Source organism: Gopherus evgoodei, chromosome 2, assembly GCF_007399415.2.
Source record: "Gopherus evgoodei ecotype Sinaloan lineage chromosome 2, rGopEvg1_v1.p, whole genome shotgun sequence".
Classification (NCBI taxonomy): domain Eukaryota; kingdom Metazoa; phylum Chordata; order Testudines; family Testudinidae; genus Gopherus; species Gopherus evgoodei.
The window spans coordinates 230819407-230844031 of record NC_044323.1 but is presented as its reverse complement, the minus strand read 5'-3'; the positions used below and the strand labels follow the sequence as shown (position 1 = coordinate 230844031).

The window sequence follows — 24625 nt, the reverse complement described above, 5'->3', positions numbered from 1 at the left end:
GGTACAGGATCAGGGCCTGTGTGAGCTTTCAGATTCTCTTGGTGCTATCTATGGGCTGCCAACATGTGACCCTTAGTCTCCTCACTGAACTGCAGGTCAGATCCGAAACCTTATCCCCTAATGGGCCCAGCTTACCCTGCGACACACAGGATAGGCAGAATGTGTATCTGTAGCTGAGTTCAGAAGAGATAATGTCAGTGAAGAAAAGGAAGCCTAGATGTGAAGCAGGGATAGGATTAACATGTTATAAGGAATTTGATACTTGTGATGTGGGTTTCATATTTTTCTATGCAAGATTCTGGCTAGGCTATCACTTTCAATCATCAGCTGAGACCAGTGGCATAAGGAAACTGGAGGAGACGGAGACAATAGGCAATAATAATTTTCAAATGTCTGATATCTGGAGCATCTGAAATTTCATTTGGACACCTCAGGGTACACTTAGGGAGAATGATTTGAGGTGAGACATGAACTTCTGTAACCTCCTAATGTAATGTAATATATCAAGTGAGAAGTCAACTATAGCTTTCAAAACGAAACTAGTTGATAACATTTTGACAGAAAACAAATGTGAAAAGAAAAGATTTCAGTTAGTTTCTTGGCTGGTTATTTGAGAAGAAGGTTACTTGCAAAAAGCATTTACCACAGGATAGATTAGTTTCCAGCAGTGTAGTGCTGTCATCTCTCTAACTTCATTAATGCTTCACTGAACTGCTCTAGAGCCATTAGACTGGCCCATGTCACATGTGTTCTGGCTATGAATGCTTTCTTTGTCTCCACTGTTAGAGTGAAAAATGAAAGAGGCTGGAGTGGAACTGATTTTGCAGGCTGAGAATCTGTGTGAGTGTGAATAGAAAGACCCTCCCTCAATCTAGCATCTATTGATTTTTTTTTCCTGTTTAGAAACAGCTGAAAATATAAGGAATAATCAGGTGTGTGGGGTGTGTGTTTAAACTGCTTTGAGAACCAAAAGGAAGCAAAGCTAGTAGAGAGGCCCTGGGGAATACTTCAACAAGTGTTGCATATTTTTAAGAGTAAAAAATGAAGATATTTATGATATCTACACACTGATTTCTGAGAATTATTTATAAGAGAGACATTTTGATGGAAGATAAAATAACTTGATGAATAATAAGAAAGAACATTTATAAAATACATGCATATTTTCCATATATCTCTATACTATATACAAAAAAGCTACACTGATAGAATGTTATTAAGGTTGCAAAATCAACACTCAGCGGTTAGAAAATACCAGAGTTAAAGTTTCCAGTGCCATGCAGTGTTGTCACAGTATGCAGATAGCTTCAAACAATAGCTCTAAAAGGCACTAATCTCCATTCATTTCAATGGAATGTTAACTCTGGAAGCTAATAATGACATCAGCAGTGTCCACAAGTTAACTATTTCATTGCTGATTAATTTAGTAGCAATATCCAGCTACTCTGAGGGAGTAGTGGGCATGGGCTAGTGCTACCATCAACCCTCGGAAAAGGCATTTCAGTTGTGAGGAGTGGTTTGGGGAAAGGCACTGACATCAAAGCCGTCAAATTCAACTTTTTTTATTTTTGAACAGTGAAAAAATCCTGAAACCTGTTTTAATGTAATGTACAGCCAGACTGTGCCCTGCTCTTATGAGTCTATGCAAGGGAGAAAGTAAAGCCCTTCCTCTACTCCATATGTGGCTGTGTGGGAGCTACCAGATCTCAGGTCTGACCACATGAGAAAGAGCAGGTCTGCTTGCCAAGCAGCAAGTTGATGGGAAGGGGCACATAGTAGGCAAAGTGTTGGCTCCCGCTACTTCTCCCTACATATGAGTGGGGCAGAGCATGCTATCCCTGGCAAAGAGCAGACACATAATCTCCTCAGTAGAAAAGTGCTTTTTTAGTTGGAATTTGCCATTTCATGCAGTGCATCATTTAAAAAGTGATGCTACAGTGATTTTGTGGGCTTTTAAATAAGGTGCATTTTTTAATGTTTGCAGTGTCTTGGGCTTAATACATTGGGCATTATCTGACAGATTTCATTTCCCCCATTATGTTGAAAAAAAAGTAACAATATAGTTACACAACAAGCTGGTTCAGATACTCTGTCAGCAACAATCTACATATAAAAGAATGTGCATTTTTATATAGATATATATATACACACATAGACACATTTATTTAGTAATCTGTAACTTAGTGAAGTTGCACGTCAGCTCTCATTGCCACAGGCTAACAGACTCTAACAAAGCTCAGCATCAAAACCAACCACTAATAAACAAAGGGAAACTCAGAGGAGAGAAAGCTGGTCTTAGCTACTGAGACGTGTTACTCTCAGAGGCTTTGCAGATTCTTATGGTTCACTAACCATGCCCAAATTAGAGATTAGTACGCAATTTTATTGTGAAATTTACTCTACTTACTGCAATGTATTGCAGCACATTACATCAACCTAAGGCCTAAAGGATGGTTGCACACCTGAAAATATATAGATGCATTTTCCCTTCCCTCTGAACCTTCGAAGATCTGATCCTAAAAGGTACCTATCACCCTCATTGAAATCAAAGGGAAGAGAGAAACTCAGCAACAATCTTCCCTTTTTGGTGATTTGAAACTGCTGTTTCCTGGTGGGTCATAAGATACTGATGCTGAAATGTGTCCTTGGCTGACTGCACTTCACTTAGGTCCAGTGGGGTTTGGGTGAAAAATTCTGCATTTGGTGTGTGGGTGGAATCTTTTATTTAATTTATTTATTTATATATAAATGGCAGCTGTTTGCAGCTGCTCTGAGTTTTGAAATGCTAGGAGTAGTCTCTCTGCAATTCCGAAAGCACACAAGTATATATGGGTGGAAGATCTGAGTTTTTAAAGCTTTGATATCACAGGACAAAACTCTTCAGTGATTCTTTTTACGGCAGATTTGATTTTAAGACAGAGATTAACATCTTCTTGTTGCATGGTATTGTGTTCCTGTTTGGTAAAAAAGCTGTCACAGTTGTCATAAGTTTTCTCATGCTTTAAAAACAGTTATGATTAGTCATGAGTTATAGTATAAAGGGAGGCACTGCAGTCCATTGAAAAGGGCACTGGACCAGAACTTGATAGACTTGCATTCTATCCCTCTCTACTTTGTCACATGTCACTTGTCTCAGTTTCCCCATCTGCAAAATGAAACATCTGTAAATTCATGCTGACTCAACATTACCATTCTCAGTTCTCTCTTGCCACCTGTCAGTGAAAACCTCCTTAAGGGAATTCAGCAGCCAGTGGCTGGCAGTGCAGCCCCTTCTAGCCAGGTTTTGCATAGAAGAGTAGGCTTATTTATTAATTTATTTCTCTTAATGTATTTACATTACAACAAAAATGTTGAAGAAAAGTGCTAAGTGCTTTTTATATGGGCAAAAGCCCTGATCATACAGATCAGAATGAAACCAGCAGCTTCTCAAAATATGACCAACTACAAATAAAATCTAAGCCCTGTCAGAAGCCAATGTGCAGCTGAGCCAGTCTCTGGGCAGCCTGACTGAATGTAGCTGATCCTGAAAGAAGCTGTCTGATTGACTGCACCACCAGATTGGTTGCAGGAGTCACCAGGCTGATACCTAAGCTCAGTAGCAGCAGCCACAACAGTCCAGTGGCCTACAAAGATGAGTTGTGTGAAACATGCAAAGCTAAAGAAACAGTTGGGCATCTGCTATGGCAATGCAGGGTTAATTAGAAAGGAAGAAAGATTCTTTATGTAGAATGGAGATGCCTCAAGGTGAAAGAATATAGTCTGTCAGGATTGGTAAAAGTATTGGGGAAAACGTGGGTAGCATGAAAAAAAGCACTCCTGCGGTTTTCTTAAGAGTACTAAACAGAGTAAGAAGATGTTGATTTTTGAATATGTTAAAGCTGCGGTAAGGTGGTAGTCATAGCCTCACATGCTGAGGCTGCTGCACCATAAAACATCAGAAAAAGAAAGAACAAGAAAGTCAAGCGATTGCTCAATGAAGTCCTAGCTCGCAGCTGTGCTTTGTTCTGTGTCTAGCCCTGCTCTATTCCCAGCCTGTGCCCAACTTCTTTCTGACTCCTGGCTCAGACCCTTGGCTCTGCCTTCTGATTATGACTCCAGTTAACCCTTGCGCTTAGGCTTTGGCTTCTGGCTCCTGGCTCTGACCCGTGGCTTTACTCCTGCCCTCCAGTCTGGATCCAGCAGTAACTGGTAGGCCAGGTTTTTGCTCCAAGCATGTCATAAACAGATAGCACACCTGGAGGGGGGAAGGGAAAAAGGATTATTTCCCTTTGTTGTGAGACTCAAGGGATTTGGGTCTTGGGGTCCCCAGGGAAGGTTTTTCAGGGGAAAGAGACATTAACCCTTAGCTATCTGTTTATGACAAAGCATTAGGCAAGACTGCCCATGGCCTAGTTGCTGGTAGTTTGAACAGCCCAAGAAATTAAATGTAAATGGGTAGGGGGCCGGACTGCCCTTCAGATGATTCCATAAGAGTGGCTATGCTCCTGCCAGACATTGTGGGAATCCTGCAGAGTCTACAGGCCCTGATTATGGCCGCGTGGACACAAACTACAGTCCTGCAGCCCTATCTTCCAGACTGTATCTGCCCCTCCAGCTTCTAGGGAACCGGAGATTCCAATGTTAGGTAAGTTTGACAGGAACCATAACAAGTTCTGCAGTTTCATGAACCAGTGCCAGCTACTGTTCATGCAATATCCCCATCCATTCTCCAGATGTTAACTGGAGAGGCCCTGGCCAAAGGTGGCCAGAGAACTGGGCCAAAAGAAATCTGATGAGGTTCAGCAATGACAAATGTAGAGTCCTGCACTCAGGATGGCAGAATTCCATGCACTGCTACAGACTAGGGACGAATGGCTTGGCAGCAATTCTGCAGAAAAGGACCTAGGGGTTACAGTGGACAAGAAGCTGGATATGAGTCGACAGTGTGCCTTTGTTGCCAAGAAGGCTAACAGCATTTTGGGCTGTATAAATAGGGGCATTGCCAGCAGATCAAGGGACGTGATCATTCCCCTCTATTCAACATTGATTAGGCCTCATCTGGAGTACTGTGTCCAATTTTGGGCCCCACACTATAAGAAGGATGTGGAAAAATTGGAAAGAGTCCAGCGGAGGGCAACAAAAATGATTAGGAGGCTGGAGCACATGACTTATGAGGAGAGGCTGAGGGAACTGGAATTATTTAGTCTGCAGAAGAGAAGAATGAGGGGGCTGCTTTCAGGTAGCTGCTTTCAACTACCTGAAAGGGGGTTCCAAAGAGGATGAATCTAGACTGTTCTCAGTGGTACCAGATGACAGAACAAGGAGTAATGGACTCAAGTTGCAGTGGGGGAGGTTTAGGTTGGATATTAGGAAAAACGTTTTCATTAGAAGGGTGGTGAAGCACTGGAATGGGTTTCCTAGGGAGGTGGTGGAATCTCCTTCCTTAGAAGGTTGTAAGATCAGGCTTGACAAAGCCCTGGCTGGGATGATTTAGTTGGGTATTGTCCTACTTTGAGCAGAGAATTGGCCTCCTGAGGTCCCTTCCAACCCTGATATTCTATGATTCTTCCCTTCCAGGAGACTTCTAGTCCCCACCTCCTGCTGGAGAAGTTCAAAGTGTTTGTTCAAGCCATGGTGATTGTATTTCATTACACTGGTCTACAATTTTTGAGAAGTCGTCTGCTTCAGAGATAAAATGTTTTATTTATTATGTATTTTGATGTGCTGAATTCAAATATGACAATTAAAACAACTGATTGGCTACTGTTTCTAAGATATTTAAGTTTTTACATTTTATGTCTATGTATATTGTGTAGATAGTTGAGTTTTAATTATAAATTGTAAACCGAGGTCTTTTCATGTGTTTATGGTTGCTTTATGATAATATTTCACCTGTCCTGTTTATGTAACACTTTAAAAATCAGCAAAAGGGTTATATAAATAAAATTTATTATGAAACAAAAGGCAAAAAACTGTTCTGTACACAGTTTAGTCCTATTCAGTGTCTACTTGGCGCTTCTTAACTTGTCTCTTGTATTCATTAAATGGAGCATCTCTTGTCACTGTCCAGCAATAGTCTGCAAGCATTGATGGGCTCCATGTGCCCTGATAGCCTGCCAGGAGATTCCACTGCTGTAGTCTGGAGCCCAATAGCTCTGCCTTACTCTTTGGTAGTTCCAAATCCCTGACAAGGTCATTCAGTTCACCTTGTGTTATGAGGTGTGGTTCAGAGGAGGAGGATGGGAGAAAATGTGGGTCCTGTGACATTGATGGTTCAGGACCAGAAGTTTCATCCTCTTCCTCTTCCTCGTCTGACTCAAGTGAGAATGATTCTGGTGCATCAGGAACCAGCAGTCCATCTCCGTGGGGTACTGGGCGTATAGCTTATGGAATGTTTGGATAATGCACAGTCCACTTTTTCTTCTTTGACACACCTTTCCCAATTGGAGGCACCATGCAGAAGTAACAATTGCTGGTATGATCTGTTGGCTCTCTCCAAATCATTGGCACTGCAAAAGGCATAGATTTCCTTTTTCTGTTCAACCACTGGCGAAGATTTGTTGCACAAGTGTTGCAGCATATGTGTGGGGCCCACCTCTTGTCCTGATCTCCAATTTTGCAGCCAAAATCAAGGTGATAGGCTTTCTTAACCATAACGGTTCTACTGCGCTCTTGTGATGCAAAAGTCACTTCACCGCAAACATAGCAGAAGTTATCTGCACTGTTCACACAAGTACCAGGCATCTCTGCTCACTTTGGCTAAACAGAAATGTGTCGCTTTGCAAAATCAAACACTGACAAATAAGAGAGCAGACACTGTATGATTTCTAGAGCTGATATAGGGCAATTTGTTCAGCAGAGTGATGTAAGCTTCATTATGATTGCATCATCCATGACTTCTAGGAATAACATGATGCAATTCATATCATGTATGACACAATAGCAGGTTCAGATTGCATCATTCATTGTTTTGCCTAAAAAGCAAGTACTGTCCAAACCCAGTCACAGATTTATTCATAGATCCAGTTAAAGATGTATTTTAGTCATTTCTGGTTTAAATTGAGATCCCTTCCCTTTATAACTCACTTATCCTCCGCCATTCCCAAGTCAAGGGTCGTATATACTGGCCCAATAGCATATCTTGAAAACTAGAGCCAATCAACAATTTTAAGCATCATTTTCGTTCTCAGTGACCCAGAATTAGTGAAGTTGGACTACATTTATTTCAGAATCATTTTGGCTGTAGAGCAGTGTTATCTGAATTGCACATGGTCCATTGTGAATGAACTTTGTGAGGTATGTCAGGGAACAGCTCAGCCATTTAGTTTGCTGTGCTGTTCCAGTGCCTGGCAGCAGATACCCAATGGAATGAAGCAGCCTGGAACTACCACTCCTGACATGCCCTAAGTGAGGAAATCGAGGATGAGGTGACATGAGTGAAACCGCTGCCCAACCTGGGCACCTTGATCAAGCTTTGTATCCATACTGACTAAGCACTGCCTGGAGAGAGAGTTAAATTCCCAGCCCCTTCTATGCTCTCCTCCCAGGGGTTGGGGTAGATCAGCTGGCTTTGACCTCACCTTCTGACATGGAGAAGAGCTGGAATCATGTTTCAGGTTCATGCCTGTATTGTGGGGAATCTGGACACTATGCCATGGATTGCCCCATTAAGAACTGGGGCTTGTTTCAACCAGAAAGACTGCAGGTCTCAGCCCTGATGCACGGGTTCATCTTCATTCCAGGGCCCTGAACCCTGCTTTATCTACCAGTATTCTACACATGATGCAGACATTTTCAATGTTTTGTTATGCCTTTTGGGTTGTATAACATGCCAACCATGTTCCAGAATTTTGTCAGTGTTATCTTCTGGAACATATTGGACCAGTTTGTAATTATTTATTTGAATGTTATTCTTGTTTTTTCTGGAAACCAGACTCTGCATGACCAACATGTATGCCACGTTCTCAGCAGACTCTGCCAAAACCATCTTTATGCCCAACTGGAGAAATGTGAGTTTGACATAAGAATGACCATACTGAGTCAGACCAATGGTCCATCTAGCCCGGTATCCGGTCTCTCACTGTGGCCAGTGCCAGATGCTTCTGGTAGTTGGAGGGTTAGAGACACCTGGAGCATGGCATTGCATGTCATCATCTTGGCTACTAGCCATTGATGGACTTGTTCTTTATGAACTTATCTAATTCTTTTCTGAACCCACTTATACTTTTGGCTTTCAGAACATCCCATGGGAATGAGTTCCACAGGCTGACTGTGCATCATGTGAAAAAGTACTTCCTTTTGTTTGTTTTGTACCTGCTGCTTGTTACTTTTATCAGGTGACCTCTGTTTCTTGTGTTATGTGAAGACGTAAATAACACTTTCCTATTTACTTTTTTCCATTCCATTCATGATTTTATAGGTCTTTATCACATCCCTCCTTAGTCATCTTTTCTAAGATAAACAGTCCCAGTCTTTTTAATCTCTCCTCATATGGAAGCTGTTCCATATCCCTAATAATTTTCATTGCTCTTATCTGCACATTTTCCAATTCTAATGTATCTTTTTTGAGATGGGATGGCCAGCACTGCATGCAGTATTTAAGGTATTGGGGATACCATGGATTTATATAGTGGCATTATGACATTATCTGGGTAGTTTCTACCACTTTCCTAATGGTTCCTAACATTCTGTTAGTTTTTTTGTCTGCTGCTAAACACAGAGAGCCCTGATAATTGTGTTTCTCTGAAAGAGATTTCACTTCATCTGGTCTCCAGGGGCACAGTTAACATTTGATCAGCTAAAGAAATCTTTTACCTTTTTGCGCACCCAAGTCCTGCCACTCTCTTCACATTAGGGGCTTTGAACTTTGCCGTCTGAGCCATTCTGTCACACATACTGGCCCTCATAATAACCCATTCCAGCCTTGTGCCTTCTATTTGTGAACACTAACTCCCACTGAGATGAATTATGATATCTGGAACAAATAATTCTTTTCAAGAAAAGTAGCATTTGAAGAATGGAGATACTTTCTGCAAAGAGCTTGGTCCCCAGTCCAGGTTCTTACCAACCACAATAATCTGAAATATCTCTGAACTGCTCGTAAAATTAACCAGCAACAGATCCGCTGGTTGCATTTCTTTGCCAGATTCAACTTCCTCATCACCTACTGCGCTGGATCACAGAATGGGAAGGCAGATGCCCTATCCCCCAAGGATAAATACTCTGAGTCAGATTCAGCTCTCTTGACTACCATTTTATGCCATCAAATTTTATTCAAGGGACAACAAAGAAAGATCTGATATCTCTTCTCCAGTCCCTGCTTCCCCAAGATGTGCAAATTACTAAGATATGTCAAACCCTAAAATCTCCTCCTGTTCTGCCCAGTTGGGAGCTTCATTTGAAGGATGGTCTACTTCATTATGGAAGGCACCTTTATATCCCAGAAGGCCAGCTCAGACTTGAGGTGTTAAAGTTGTGTCATAATACACTGGCTGCCAGTTGCTTCAGACACTCTAAGACCTAAGACCTAATATTATGGAATTTCTTGTGGCCAGTGTTGAGTACTGATGTTTATTTCCTGCTATCTGTGCTGTCAGAGCAAGTGCCCATATGCCAAAACACTCAGTCTTCTCCAGCCTTTGCCTGTCCCATCTTGCTCCTGGTCCTTGCTGTCCTTGGATTTCATTGTCAAGCTAGTTCGCTCACAGGGTTGCACTGTCGTCCTCATCGCCGTCACTATATTTATTTGCATTCGCTCCTTCCCAACCATGCAGGCAATGGCCCACCTTTTTCTAGATTATGTTTTTTCACCCCATGTGCTGTCAAAAGGAATAGTCTCAGCTTGAGGTCAGCAAGTTAGTTTCCGAAATGGAACTGCTTACCTCCTTGACCTATCACCCACAGACGAGGCAGAAAGAATGGGAGAACCAGGTCCTCGAACAATACCACTGTTGCTTTGTCAGTTGGCGTCAAGATGACTGGGACATCCTTCTGACATAAACAGAGACTTTAGGCTACAGTTGCCAGAATCGTTGGAGGTCCACCCGGTCTTCCATATGTCCCTTCTGAAACCTTATGCAGAGAATCCTTTTCCTAGCCACTCCACTTCACCACCGATGTCCAGGGCCAAGAGGAGTACAAGGTCTGAGAAATCCTGCACTTCAAGGAAGTTTAAAGCAAACTCTGTTACCTGTGGAACTGGAAGGGTTATGGACTGCAAGAACAATCGTGGGATCATGTAGAAAATGTCCATGCTCCATGTATCTCATATGTGTCTTCAATCAAAACCACTCCTGGAAACCAGGTCTCATGGCCCCTACGAGGTGTCCTTGAAGAGGGGGTACTGTCAGGGCCAGCTGCAGCACAGCTAGTCTCAGGACAACCTAATGAGCCCAGTTGGTCCTGATAGAAGCTGTCTGCCTGCACCACCTCATTGCTTTCAGGACTCAGCAGGCTGACCCTTCAGTTCAGTAGCAGCAGCTGTCCTGCAGCCACTCAAAGCCTTTCTACCCACAGTTACACTTGGTCCTGTCCCTGCCTCTGCAGTCTGTAGCCTCACTACAGCTACAGCTTGTACTTGCTCCAGCCCCCACTTCTTCTGGACTTCTGACTCTTGGCTCAGACCCTTGGCCACGTCTTGTGACTGTGATTCCAGTTACCTCTTGGGCTTAGGCTTTGGCTTCTGACTCTTGGCTCTGACTCTTGACTTTGCTCCTAGCCCTTCCCCTCTGGATTCAGCTCTAACTGATAGTTCAGATGCTTGCTACAACCATTAGGACAAACCCCCCACAACGATTACTGACATTGTCACTGACAATCCTAAATTGCTCACCATTCGGGCTTCAATAGAACTATGCTGATTTATATCAGCTGGAAGTCTGGCCTATTGATCTTTGCAGCAGCATCACATGGTGACCTCGTAGTCTTTGCTATCCTTTTACCACCTGGACACTTTATGAATGCTTTCTCCCTCTAATTATTAGCTACAATTGCTCCCTGGATATTTATAGATATTGGTCTGAAAATAAAAAAAAACCTTATTACTGCATCTTAATTATTGCTATGTTTTTTCTTGTTTATAGTTGGTGCTTCAAAAGAGCTCATTTCCCAGTGTTTAGAAAAATTATGAACACAATTGATTGGGAGGAAAAAATGTAGACAGGAAAATATGTATGAAAATTGGGAGTTTTTAAAAAAGAATGTATTATATGGTTAACAAGTTGCAATTTGACAGTGAAAAAAGAGAATGAGTTGACTAAAACCCATCCTGATTCATAGGTGAAGTGCAGACAGCAATTAGAAATAAAAAAAAAATAATAACAGAAAAAGAGGGGAATAGATAGCAATCAATATAAATCAGAAGGCATGAAGTGCAGAAAATTGATAAGGGAAGTTAAAGACATCAGGGAAAATCTGTGTCTGGTGGGATTAAGACCAATAAGGAGGAATTTTTTTAAGTATGTTAGGAATGACAGAAATCCTATCAATGATATAGACCCATTACTATATGAAATGGTAAAACAGTTAGCGATTAGGTTTGGAAGGATTAGATTTTTTTATTGGTAAACATCAATTTCACCATACACACACAAACTGACAAAAATATTGACATCAATAATAACTGAAATTTACGGATAGGCAAAGTAAGAAAAATACTGTTTGAGAACTTATTAGAGTTTGATTTAAGGATGTTTACTTTGTATATTTTGGTATGTGATGTTGACAATTTGTGTTGTAATGGTTATAAAGCTTTAATTTTTAAAATCTCAACATCTATTGTCATTAAATAATTATTGTCTAACCCCCCCCTCCGATTTGCTGACACCAGCCCAATGTCCTAGAACTGTGAAAATTTAAATAGATAAAAATTGAAAAAAATGTTTAAAAATAAACATCAATATCCATCAAAATTATAAAAATAAAATTAAAAAAGGCAAATTCTGCCAACCCCAAAATGATGCAGAAAAGGCAGAATTGTTCAATAAATCTGTATTTCTGCCCGCACCGCTTTCTGCAGCCCCCATTGGCCTGGAGTGGCAAACTGCGGCCAGTGGGAGCTGCGATCAGCTGAACCTGCAGATGCAGCAGGTAAACAAACCGTCCTGACCCGCCAGGGGCTTTCCCTGAACAAACAGTGGCCCTAGTTTGAGAACTACTGGATTAGATGATCTAATAGTCCCTTCTAGCCTTAAATTCTATGAATACATGGTTTTATTGAAAAATATAAATATAAATAGGTCACATGGACACTTTAGTTATCCCCACATATTTACACACTGAGAAGTAAAATGAATGAAATGAAGAACTGAGCATCTCTTTGCTATCATTCTACATAATAGAAAATGTGGGTCCTGTACCCCTAACCCCACTTGCTTTTTGTGCACTGCTTTCCTCTCTACATGTGCTCCACAAATCGATTCCCTTAATACACCAATACAGTTCACCTTCCTCACACGAAAAATCCCACTGTTTTCAGTGGGATTGATCACCTCAATAAAATCAGGTAGGGTATCAGCCATTGAGTTTTCAAGAATTTTACCAAGGGTAGAGGTCAGGTTAATTACTCAGATCATTCTTCTTTTGCTTGTTAAACACTAGACCTATATTAATTCCTCCCCCGCCACCCGCTGTCTTTGGATGTTTCACCTGTTTTTGATGATCTGTCAAATGTAATCACTAATGCTTTCTCTATTTCCTTTGCTGGGGCCTGGTCCCAAGCCCATTGGCTTCGGTGGAAAGACTCTGTTTGATATCAAAAGGTATTGGATGAGGCTTCCATAGTCCTTCAGGAATCTCACTAGGTCTTCAAGATTTGTATTAGTGAAAGTCAGGTGAATACTTTTTACGGCCTTCTTATTGCATTTTCTTTTCTGCATGGTCTATTTTATTCCTTTTAATTTGGCTTCCTGTGTATCTCTAGTCCTTGTCCTTCCTATTCAAAATGAAGACATATTTATGTAGGAGTTGTCATAAACGGATAGTTAAGAGTTAATGGAACAGAAGTACTTCATATCTCTTTTGCCTGGAAAGGGTTAATAAGAACAGTGAGCCTCGCTGTCACCTGACCAGAGGACCAATCAGAGGACAGGATACTTTCAAATCTTGAAGGAGGGAAGTTTTGTTTGTGCTGTTAGTTTTTTGGTGGTTGTTCACTCTGGGGGCTCAGAGGGATCAGACGTGCAACCAGATTTCTCTCCAATCTCTCCGATACAGGCCCTTATAAGTTCATAATAGTGAGTACTAGGTAGATAAAGCGAGTTAGGCTTATGGTTGTTTTCTTTATTTGCAAATGTGTATTTTGTTGGAAGGAGTTCAAATTGGTATTTTGCTGAAAGGATTTTAATTTGTACTTGTATACTTAGGCTGGGAGGGTATTCCCAGTGTCTATAGCTGAAAGACTCTGTACTTATTCTATTTTAAATTTCCAAAGATAATTTTTACTGTTTTTCTCTCTTTAATTAAAAGCTTTTCTTGTTTAAGAACCTGATTGTTTTTTTTTTATTCTGGTGAGACCCCAGAGGACTGGGTCTGGATCCACCAGGGAATTGGTGGGGAGAAAGGAGGGAAGGGGGAGAGAAAGGTTAATTTCGCTCTGTGTTAGGATTACTTTCTCTCTCAGGGAGAATTTTGGAGGGGGAGAGAGAAAGAGGGGGGAAGATAAATTTTCCTCTCTGTTTTAAGATTCAAAGAGTTTGAATCACAGTCATCTTCCAGGGTAACCCAGAGAGAAGAAGTCTGGGAGAGGCAACGGTGAGGGAAAGGGTTTAGTTTCCTTGTGTTAGGATCCAGAGAGTCTGGGTCTTGGGGGTCCCCGGGCCAGGTTTTGGGGGCCCCAGAGTGTACCAGGCACTGGAATTCCTGGTTGGTGGTAGCGCTACAGGTTCTAAGCTGGTAATTAAGCTTAGAGGAATTCATGCTGGTACCCCATCTTTTGGACGCTAAGGTTCAGAGTGGGGATTATACCACGACAGGAGTTCTGCCATGTTAGAGCCCTTGGATATTGTTTTCTCTTCTGTGTTCCACAGAGATCCTATTTCATCTTCTGTCTGTCTTTTCCTCTGAATATATTAGGAGAACATTTATCTCGCCATCACACCTACAATCAGCAAGATTTTGCTGTATTTTTTATAGCTTCTCTTATTTTTCATACCCTTCTTGATGGGTGTTATGCATTCTGCATTTGGCATCACTCACATAGAAATTCTACAGATATAGGGCCTGATCCACTATCAACTGATGTTAGTGGAAAGGCTCAAGTTAGTTTCAAAGGGCACCATTGGATTATTCCCTTAATTTCTTTTGTATACCTCCTTTTAACCACATCAAGTATTTTGTTACTATTTACGGTTTTCCTTTTGCTTAGGATTGTTCCTTTTTAGGCTTCTGGTTTAACATTAGGTTCCCCATACCGTTATTTTTCTTTTAAAGACGTATGAACAATCCTTGGATTTATTGTTTCCTAGATGAATGTGTGGATTCCAGTTGGCAGTATAGTGCTTCTGTTATACTCATTTGAATCATAAGGAGAATATGTGTCTATTGTGTCCATTAGTTCAATATTTCTCTTTTGCTGCCTGGACAGAGATGATTTTACATAAGATCACTTTATGCTCAGAACCTGCAAACACTTATGCACAAGCTTTCATGCCTGTGAGCAAACCTATCAATTTAAAATTGGACTACGAATGTATGTAAAGTGAAACATGTGTAAGGGTTTTCAGGATCGAGGTCTTTGGTTCAATTGCTTTGTAAAAATAGGAAGCCAATTTCTCTGCCTACAGGATCCAAACAACACCTATTGATTTCCACAGGAGATACTCAGGTTCTACATAGGAGAATCAGGCCTTAGAAACCAGTAATATTTCAATATATCATACATTGTAACCATTTTAAAGGGTTCTTTGTGTAGAACATCATAAAATTTCATAGGAATGTTTCTCAATGGAACTTAAACTAACAGGTTTCATACAAAACCATGAAACATAGGTGGGTGACGACTTAGCTAAAATGGTTGGTTTGTTAAACAAACAAACTATCCCCCCCAGAAAACCAACCCCCCCCAAACAGATGGCCCAATTTTGAAAATTCTCTGTATCTGGAACTCTTATACTGAAGGAAATGAAAATTCTTTGGGTAGTGGTCTTGCAGAGCTCTGGTCAACATATTAGGGCAGCATTTGCCAGCACAAGCGTGAAATATAAACACATATGGAACCTGTCACTGAGAAGCATTTCTCTTTACCTACCCCTAATCAGACTGTCTCCCTTTCTCCACCATGGGCCAGGTTTTTATACCACTTGACCACAGCTTGTTTCTCCCATAATTCATTTTTCCAATCACAGAGAAAATTCTAAGCAACTATTGCCATCCCAGAAGTGGTACTGTTCTGTAGAACCTGCCCTAGAAATCAGCCATTTTTATTGAAGTCTTGCCCTTTAAAATGTGCAGCTAAATTTTCTACCTTATCATAATTAACCCCACAGTCTAACAAACAAATCTAGCAATATTTCGATTATTCTCTTCAATCTGAATAAAACAAAACAAAACGACCCTTAATCCCCCCACAAAGCTTAGCTGAGGAAGCAACTTGGCAAGAAATCAAGAGAGAAACAGGCAGCCAGTGTGAGAGAGAGGGATGGTGGCTAGCCAGCCTCAGACTGAGATAGTCAAAGCAAAAATTAAAAAAGCTATTCATTCAGAAAGCCAGGTGCTCCTCACTCTCTTAGACTCTAAATTAGCTCTTTCTTTAGACTGACATTTCAGCACAGCTGGCCAACATTACGTCTCTTACTACTCCTTGAGGCACTTCTCTTCTCCCCGAAGGCAGATATAAATCCCTAGTGTCCCCCTTCTATCCTTCACTAGCGGCCCCATTTCCAGGAATACCTTAAAAAAAGAAAAAGTAAAGCATGAAGGAATCCCATTCCTATCACAAACCAATCCTATTTTTTCCTGAGAGTCAGAGAAATAGCTGTGACTTCTGCAGCCACCACCAAGCATTAGCATGCTGGTTTCTGGGGAGTGGGGAAGCACCAGGAAGTAGATTTTTGGGAAGAGGAGCTATACTTGACATGCAAAGCATCCTCTTCCTCCTCTCCTCTTTCAGTGGCCTACAAAGGATGAGGTGGGGCTGAAGCAACAGAGAGGGCAGGAAGAGTTACAATTGTTTTCTTCTAATGCAGCACAAGGATACGGAAAACATTTTTATCACTAAAGCTGCTCTATCTGTTTCACTGTCCCAGCCCCATCCTGTCCAGCTTTCTGAGTCAACTGAAAGAAACAGTACACTTAATATCATGTTTTCACCCCCTTTTTCTGCATCAGCAAAATTGTTAACAAAAAATACTGATCCAAACTGGGGCCCCTGTTTTAATCACGGATTGTGTACCAACACTGTAAGAAGAACGTTTGAGGCCTCTTAAGGATTTGTTATCTCTCAGCTTCACAACCTTTAAGGTCTGCAGAGTTGTTTTGGTCTGGTCAACCCAGAGGCATCCTAGTTGGGCTTACTCCAGTAACTAACATGAGAATTACTCTACAGCCCAGCAGAACTAATAGGGGGTCTTTTTGCTGTAGAGGATATTTTTTTTAAGCACTCTTTACTGTTCTCTTCACCAGCTCATCCCCCTGTGGGTTGTGAGGGCTGGAACTAAAATGCTTTAAAAAGCTTGGCATTCAGATCTAGAAAACTTGGGATCATTGTCAGTGGAAATGTATGGATCCAAACTTACATACAGGTGTTTGGATCTAGAGGTTTGGTTCAGACTTGTCTAGCAGTATTTAAATGGTAAGATCTTTGAAGCTGTGATAGCATCTTCAGAAAGTCCCTGTTTGTAAAGTTCGAAGCCTAGCACACTGTTGATGCTATACAAATAAGAATCTGTAAATAAAATAATAAACAAGCAATAATAATTACAACCTAGATAATGGGTAACACAAGAATGGCTGATTGCAATCTAATGACAATTGAAAATGTTCTAAAATACAACTCCTCAGCTTGCAACAGCAGATATGAGACCACTGGCATCCAGGAGACTCAGCTGTCTTTGGGATAAATTGTCCTCTCATTTCCAAAAGACTGCATTATGTAACAGAAAAATGAACTAGTGTTAGGTCATGAAGTTCCTCATAGACCTTTTATTGCTGTTTTCCACAAATGGTTCTTTAAGGACTCTAACCTGAGGGAAAGTATCAGCATTAGGTACCAGAGACGCAGCATAGTCTAAAGGGTAGAACATTGACCTGAAATTCAGGAGAGACCTGTTGGCCTGAAATTCAGTTCTGCCAATGACCTGCTGCGTGGCTTTGTACAAGCCACTGTTCCTATTCTTCCTCTCTATCGTTCTTCTATATATAGATAATATATGCCTCTTGAGAGCAGGGACTATCTCTTACTATGTTTTAGCATAGTATTAGTTAGTTAATACCATAGAAAAGGTACATTTTTAGAATGTGTAGGCTGAGTATTATAGGAATGTGTAGCAATAAGCAGAATATACACACATTCAGTATATCACACCTATGTCACAGAACAGAAATGGGGCTAGAACAGTGGTTCCCAAACTTGTTCCACCATTTGTGCAGGGAAAGCCCCTAGTGGGCTGGTCTGGTCTGTTTACCTGCCACGTCCACAGGTTCGGCTGATCGCAGCTCCCAGTGACTGAGGTTTGCTGATCCAGGCCAATGGGGGCTGCTGGAAGCGGCATGGGCCAAGGGACATACTGGCTGCTGCTTCCGGCAGCTCCCATTTGCCTGGAACACACGGCCAATGGAAGCTGTGATCGAGTGAACCTGTGGACCTGGCAGGTAAACAGATCAGCCCGGCCTGCCAGGGGCTTTCCCTGCACAAGCGGCTGAACAAGTTTGGGAACCACTGGGCTAGAGGGTAAAATTTTCAGATGTGCCTAAGTGACTTAGAAGCTCAAGCCCCATTTTCAAAAGTGCCTAAGTCACTTCAGAGAGACCTGTGTAAATAATAATGTTTTGGGTTTGCTGACAATTCCAGAAAAGAGGGAAAATTGTTTTGGGTCAGCTTGCAAATAATTTTAAACACCAAAACAGACATGGCAAATTGAAAAGTAAAAGAAAAAAATATCATTTTGGGTAGAAGAAAACTTTTTGTTTGACTGGAATCAAAATGTTTCATGAGCCTTTTTCATGAGTCTTGATGTTGCTGAATCTGCATATTTCACAGATAAAAAGTTTTGGCTGAACATTTTCACCTAGTTCTAATTTAGGACCCTAAAGCCCTTTGACTTTCAAGAAGACTTAGCTTCTTCAGTCACATAGGGGTTTTTGAAAATTTTACCCAGCACTTACATCTGATTCACAAGAAAGTCAGCAGTAAAAGGACTGCAGAAGTGCTGGTATATTAACAGAAATCTGAAACCTGATGACTGAGTGCCTGGCCACAACCAAGGAAGTAATAAGATATTTGGATGCATGGAGAAATTAAACATATGCTAGGGGAAAATGCAATGCCAAATATTCAATAGGATTTTGCCTACTGTGCCTAGTATTGCAGAAAGATAGTGAAAAGATGGAAAGGTAAAAATGAAGAGGAACAAATATAAGTAGCGTCTTAAACAGTGAATGGAGGCTAGAAAAACTAGTCTTGGGTATTTATTACAAATCAGGAAATTGCAGGTCCAATCATGCAGTCGTCCATGTATGAAATTCAAGCATGGACCCTCCCCTCCCCCCCGAAAGGAAAACTACTACAGGGGCTAACTTAGTATAGGACATGAATGAAACACTGTATCTAAAAGGTATAATGGGAAGACTATAGATGCCACAGAATGTTTTGAGATGTGTGAGATTCTGGAAGTGAAAGGGAAATGAATTTGCAGTCTGGTAGGCCAGGATCAAAGGAGCTTTAGGAGGGACTTGTTTTTTCACTGGGCTGAGTAGTGTGTAGAATCAATTGGTTTAAACATCAATGGCAGCAACTTATGTATATATAAGAAATGCTGAGAGGGAAAAATATCTTACAATATACAGTTGGAAAAAAACAGACGTGGCTGGACAACATGATCTCCTTAGTGCCAAAAGTTCCTGTTATATAATATATGTGTTTCATTTGTACAAATGTCAAGGATTCATTAGATGATGAATTATGGAATTTAGGTTTGCAGTGCTACCCTCATGGTCAAGCAAAGCTGCAATTGTGCAAGGCAAGCGACCCTGAAATAAACTTAGGAAGGAAAATAACATCTTGGTTTAGAAAGGATCCAACAAGCTGCTGCCCTTGAACATAGCTTATTATGCAGTTTCATTTCCTTGATGAGCTCAGAAGAATAAATAATAAAAGTCTCGCAGAAAGAAACCTGTATTTGTATTCCTGACCAAGAACGGGAAGCAGACATGAGTATGCTCTTCCTAATTTGCCCCATCTCTTTCTACCTTGTGTATTTGCATATATTTCACAAATCAGATACTCGTTAGCTCTTGATTTATCGTTGTATTTCGGGACCCCTTTTCCAACCCGTTCCTTCCTCTCCTGCAATAGCAATCCAAGACTGGCATTAACTTTTACTCTTGTTACTGTCCTGCCCAGTAATCATAGGCATTACAGGTGAACTAGGGAAGGCCCAGGTTCACCAAGAGGCACAAATGCCTCCAGGAGGAATATGATGACATCAGTGACATTACCACGTGGTCGGGAGCCGCTGCCTCCTTTAAGTGGCTGAAGACGGAGTGTATGTATGGGGAGTGGGGGCTTCCAGCTGCCAGAGCTACTTGTCTGCAGGTGGCTGGGGGAACTTCCTAACTGCTTCTGCCCTCTCTGGGTGGAGATGGGAGCACTGACTGCCACTGTTGGGCTCCCTCCTACCCAATTGCCACTGGTGCAGCTTGTGCAATGGCCTGGATCACTTTTCATCGTTATACTCTCTGAAGCAGGGAGCCTTGTGATGAGACTGGTTCCCTCCCCCCACCAGAGCTGAGGGCTGTCACCTCCACAGGTGCTCTTGGTGCTGGGCCCTGTGAGGAGGCTGCCTGCCACACCTGGATTGGGGGGAGGTCCTGTTTGTGTGTGGGGGGACCTCCCTCAAACTGCATGCTGCCCAATAGTGAGCACTCTGCTGGAGTGGGAAGGGCTGAGGCCTCCTTGTTCCTGGGTGCACCCAGCCTACCCAAGTATGGGGAACGCTGGACTAGGGAACAAGGAGGCCCCAGCCTCCCTGAAAAGCAGCAATAGCTGGGGTTTATGAACAGGCAGTGGGCCCCATCAGCCTATTTGAAGACCCCTTTTATCACCAACACAAGTATGATTATTTATTGTTTTTATTATCATAGCAGCTAGGAGCAGGACCCTATTGTTCTAGGTGCTGGAAAAACACAGGAAAAAAAAGACCTTGTCCTAAGGAGTTTAGAGTCTAAACAGGGGCAGAATCATGTGGGATGGAGTGGGGCCACCTCTGGGATTCTCTCAGTGGATGTGTCTAGGATCCTCAACTGCCTTAATCCAGCTCTAGTTAGGGACAGTTGAGATTGTGAGGATATTTACAGGTGTGAGGGGGAAGAAAGAGTGAGAAGGAAACAGAGATGGCAAGGTGGGACAGAGGTGGGGGCTACAGGGAGAAGATCAGACCTGTGATCAGAATCAGGTAAGACTCAGAGAAGTGTAGGATTGGGAAGGGCCTCAAGTAGTCATCTAGTCCAGTCCCCTGCAAGCAAGGCAGAACTACATAGTAACTAGACCATTCCTGACAGGTGTTCTAATGTGTTCTTAAAAACCTCCAGTGACAGAGAGTCACAGCTTCCCTAGAAAATTTATTTCAGCGCTTAACTGCCCTGAGGGTTAGGAAGTTTTCCTAATGTCCAACCTAAACAGCCCTTGCTGGGATTTAAGCCCATTGCTTCTTGCAAGAGTTCACATCTGATCTCATAGCTGCCTATGAGCTGCTGCCAATGGGAAGGCTTCAGTACAGCCCCAACACACACTCACTGGAGTTTCTGTATTAACTAAATCTACCTGCAGTATAATCCTGCTTGCAGCATCGCCAGACAGACGGACACAAGGACAGATCAACTGTATCATCCCACTCCGTTTACAGCAGTACCTGTATGTCTGTGTAGTATCTACCTGTCGGTCTACTCAGGCTACAGTCTCTCTCCCCCCCCCCTTGATTTTCTCTCAGCTATTGTCCTCACAGCTCCGTCCCAGGACATCTCCGTATAGAGTACACAGAATTCTAATCTGTCTAATCACCTCTGAGAGTGACACACAGTGTTACAGTCCCACCAACCCCCCCCCCCCCCCGGCTGCTCTGCAAACCAAACCACAGCCACTGCTTGACACGCGCAGCACACACGCACACACACACGCCCAGAGAGCTGCAAACTAACCCCCCTCTCCCGTCCGAAGTGAGCAGGCTTCTGCAAGGCAGCCCCGCTCAGAGAGGGAGACCCCGGGACGCTCCGAGGGACACAGCAGGTGTGGAGACGCTGCCCATGGCTGACAAGAGCTTCATTGAGAAACCCGAGTCCTTCCCGCAGAAGGAGGAGTGGGGCTACGAGGAAGGTAAGGAGAGAGGGGAAGGAAGCTGGCTCCCGGAGCTGCTGGCTGGGGCTGAAGAAGGGAGAAGTTTCATTGTGCGGAGGAGAAAGGGACGTTTACTTTCACCTATGGAAAGGCAAAGTACAGTGACATGCAGACCACCATCACACCGTCGTAACTCTGGCTCTTTAGCAGCTACACTTTCAGGGTAATATCGAAGCTGAGATCATGGTGTCAAGGGGCACTGCCAACTTTCATTTGTCCCCAAATCCATATGTAGTACAAACACCCCTTTATGCAACCTAAGACCGACAGAAATATTTTCCCCATTAGACAAACAAACAAACAAAAACCTAACAGGAGAAACCAGGTATTTTAAAAATAAATAAATATTCCTCTGCTGCCTTTAAAATCCGGACACTGCAGCACTAAGAACCTGATAGTGAAACCGACTATAAAACAAAGTAGAACTAATTTAGCTGATTTCATTGTCCAAGTTCAGAGAAATGCAAAAAAAGGAAAACATAATAAATTATGAGTAGCCAATGGGATTTTAAAAATACATTCATGTTGAACTATCTAACAGGGTATTAGTAACAGCATTTTTTGGACAGTGTCCCTTTAAGTGAAGGGGTCTATTCAATTATATATGTGTGCACGTATGTAAAGGTTAAAGCTGCATGTCCTTCATGAAAAACAGTAATTTTATTTCCACATGCTAGCTTTTCATTTTATTTTTAGGAGTCGAATGGGGGCTGATCTTTCCTGATGCTAATGGAGAATACCAGTCTCCTATTAACTTGAATTCAAGAGAAGCCCGATATGACCCCTCACTACTAGAAGTGCGTTTATCACCAAACTATGTTGTTTGCCGTGACTGCGAAGTAATTAATGATGGGCATTCCATTCAAATTGTCCTTAAGTCAAAATCAGGTATGCTTAATCATTGTTTACATTTTTTTCCAACACAATAAAATGGATGATAAAGTTTAGATTGTTTTAAGGAATATTCTCTGCACAGTAACTGAACTGAGAAAGAACATTCACCTCTATAAATGAGCTATGATCCAGATCCTGCATCATTTTAGTGGATAATAGTTTTGCCACTGACTTTAATGGAAGCAGGAGTGAGCTTTGTGGGTAGCTGGATTGTTGTGGTCCAAAACTGGACATTCATTTTTGTGACACTGTTAGAAATTTAACAATTAATCCTTATGTCAAGAAAGTTTGCTTCTGTTAGAAATCTAATAATTAATCCCTATGTCAAGAAAATTTGCTGATGCCAGCCTAGTTCACAACATGCAGCATTGTTCAAAATTTCAACTTATGATGGTGTGACCTTAATTCACTTGAGCCAACAGTGTTTGAAGTTTAGAAATTGTCCAGAATATAACTAAGCTGTTGTGGAACCCAAATTGTATTTTATACTTTTAACTGGCAGAAACTGTGGACCTGATCCAAAGTCTATGGAAATCAACAGGAATTTTCCATTGACTTCCATGGATTTTGATGATGCATTATATGGATAATTGTGGACCTGATGGTCCATTTAGGATAAGATGCTTGAATTATACTTAGGATGTTGATAGGCCTTCAATTGTAAAGGGTATTGGATCAGTATTTGTGCCCCCCCCCCCAAAAAAAACAAACAAAACAAAACTAGAAAGCAATAAAAACACCATTTCCAGCTTAACTGAAAGTTGAAATCCTGGGTGAGGAATTCTGTGATCAGAACTTTGCATCTGGATTAGCTATGCTAAGTGGAGGACTTAAGTCAGGAGGGAAGGTGGAGAGAGGCAATCCTTAGTGACCTTCCAGTCCTGTGGACAGGGGCCAGTTCATACCCTGCATAAAGTTAGAGGAGTCTCAGAACTGTGTTGTCTGGTAACAGCCTTGTAGAGGCTGTTATGAAGCACAAGATTGCTACAGCCCAAGGCTTTCCAGCCATGCCTGGCAAGCCACATACTCAAAGCAGTCTGGGAAGGATGGTGCAGAGCCAGCTTTTTGCCAGCTGGTTATTCACCTGTTCTGGGGGAATCCCCCGCTGCTCCGTTTGTGCAAAGAGGTCAGAGCAAGGGCCCAGGATCTGGCCCGTGATGTTTATTTTCATCAAACCAATAATATAGGTGGTGGATTTGTATAGTGGAAGGAGAAACAGGCATTCAATGTACATCTTTGAGATGAGCTTTAGTCTGTCAAGATAGCACTAGGAATTAATGTTAGTAATTCAGAAAGTATGGTGTTTACCGTATTTTAACAGGATGAAAACTTGCATGATGTGACCAGTCAATTCACCACAGAAAGTGTTCTGAGGGCCACCAGTGATACATGGGCCATAGTTTGGGAACTTCTGTTGGAGGGGATTTTTACAGAGAGTTAAAAGTTATACATGTCTGGACATGAGGTCCTTGAAAAGCAGTACAGTGACCTCTAGGTCACCAATGTGAATTCAGAGTGATAGTGCCCAACTGTTACTGTCTTTGGTGACATGTGGGAAATAAGCTGGCAGTCTCAGTTAAGTCCCATCTTCTGTTCCTAGGTCTGTTCCTGTCACTTAATCTTTTTGTGCCCCCGATCTCCATATGTAAAATCAGGATATATCTTCCATTACAGGTGCATGTCTTCTGCCTCCAGGAGGGGGAGGAAGGAGTTAATAAGCTCCCTTAAGCTTAAAGACTAACAACAATAGAACTCCTCTGTGTCCAGTTCCCTAAATCTTGCTGCGGCTCCCACAGCTTGCCACCTCATGGAGTGCTGTGAAGACAAATCCATTTAGCCAGATTTTCTAAATGGGAGCTCGTGAGCACTGAGCACTTTTGAAAATATGTCCATTTAAGGTATGAGAGGTTCCCATATACATGGCGTAGTGACTATAGAAAAGCCTACAAATATATAAAGTGAAATGATTAAAATATATATTAAAATCAATGGTTATTCCATTTCAGACTATACATTTTTCAGCTGCATCATTGCACAGTGCACATATTGTTGTCATCTATAGAGCTATCATTAATGATGGTTCTTTTGATCCTTAATTCAGAACATACATTCAGACTCTTCATTTGACTTTGTAAACATTTTACAGGCTGCATCCAGCTTGAGCACTGTGCATGTATGATATATAAGATGGAGAAAGCATGACTGACT

At 41.9% G+C, this 24625-nt stretch overlaps 1 protein-coding gene across 1 annotated transcript in view; it reads left to right on the top strand.

Moving 5' to 3' along the window:
• The first annotated feature begins 21315 nt into the window (after positions 1-21315).
• Positions 21316-24625, top strand: part of CA8 (carbonic anhydrase 8) — a 49831-nt gene continuing 46521 nt past the window's right edge. Inside the window, exons 1-2 of the mRNA XM_030549571.1 lie at positions 21316-21502; positions 22220-22411. Coding sequence (XP_030405431.1) covers positions 21433-21502; positions 22220-22411 — 262 coding nt within the window. The 5' untranslated portion in view covers positions 21316-21432. The remainder of the gene's footprint in view (positions 21503-22219; positions 22412-24625) is intronic.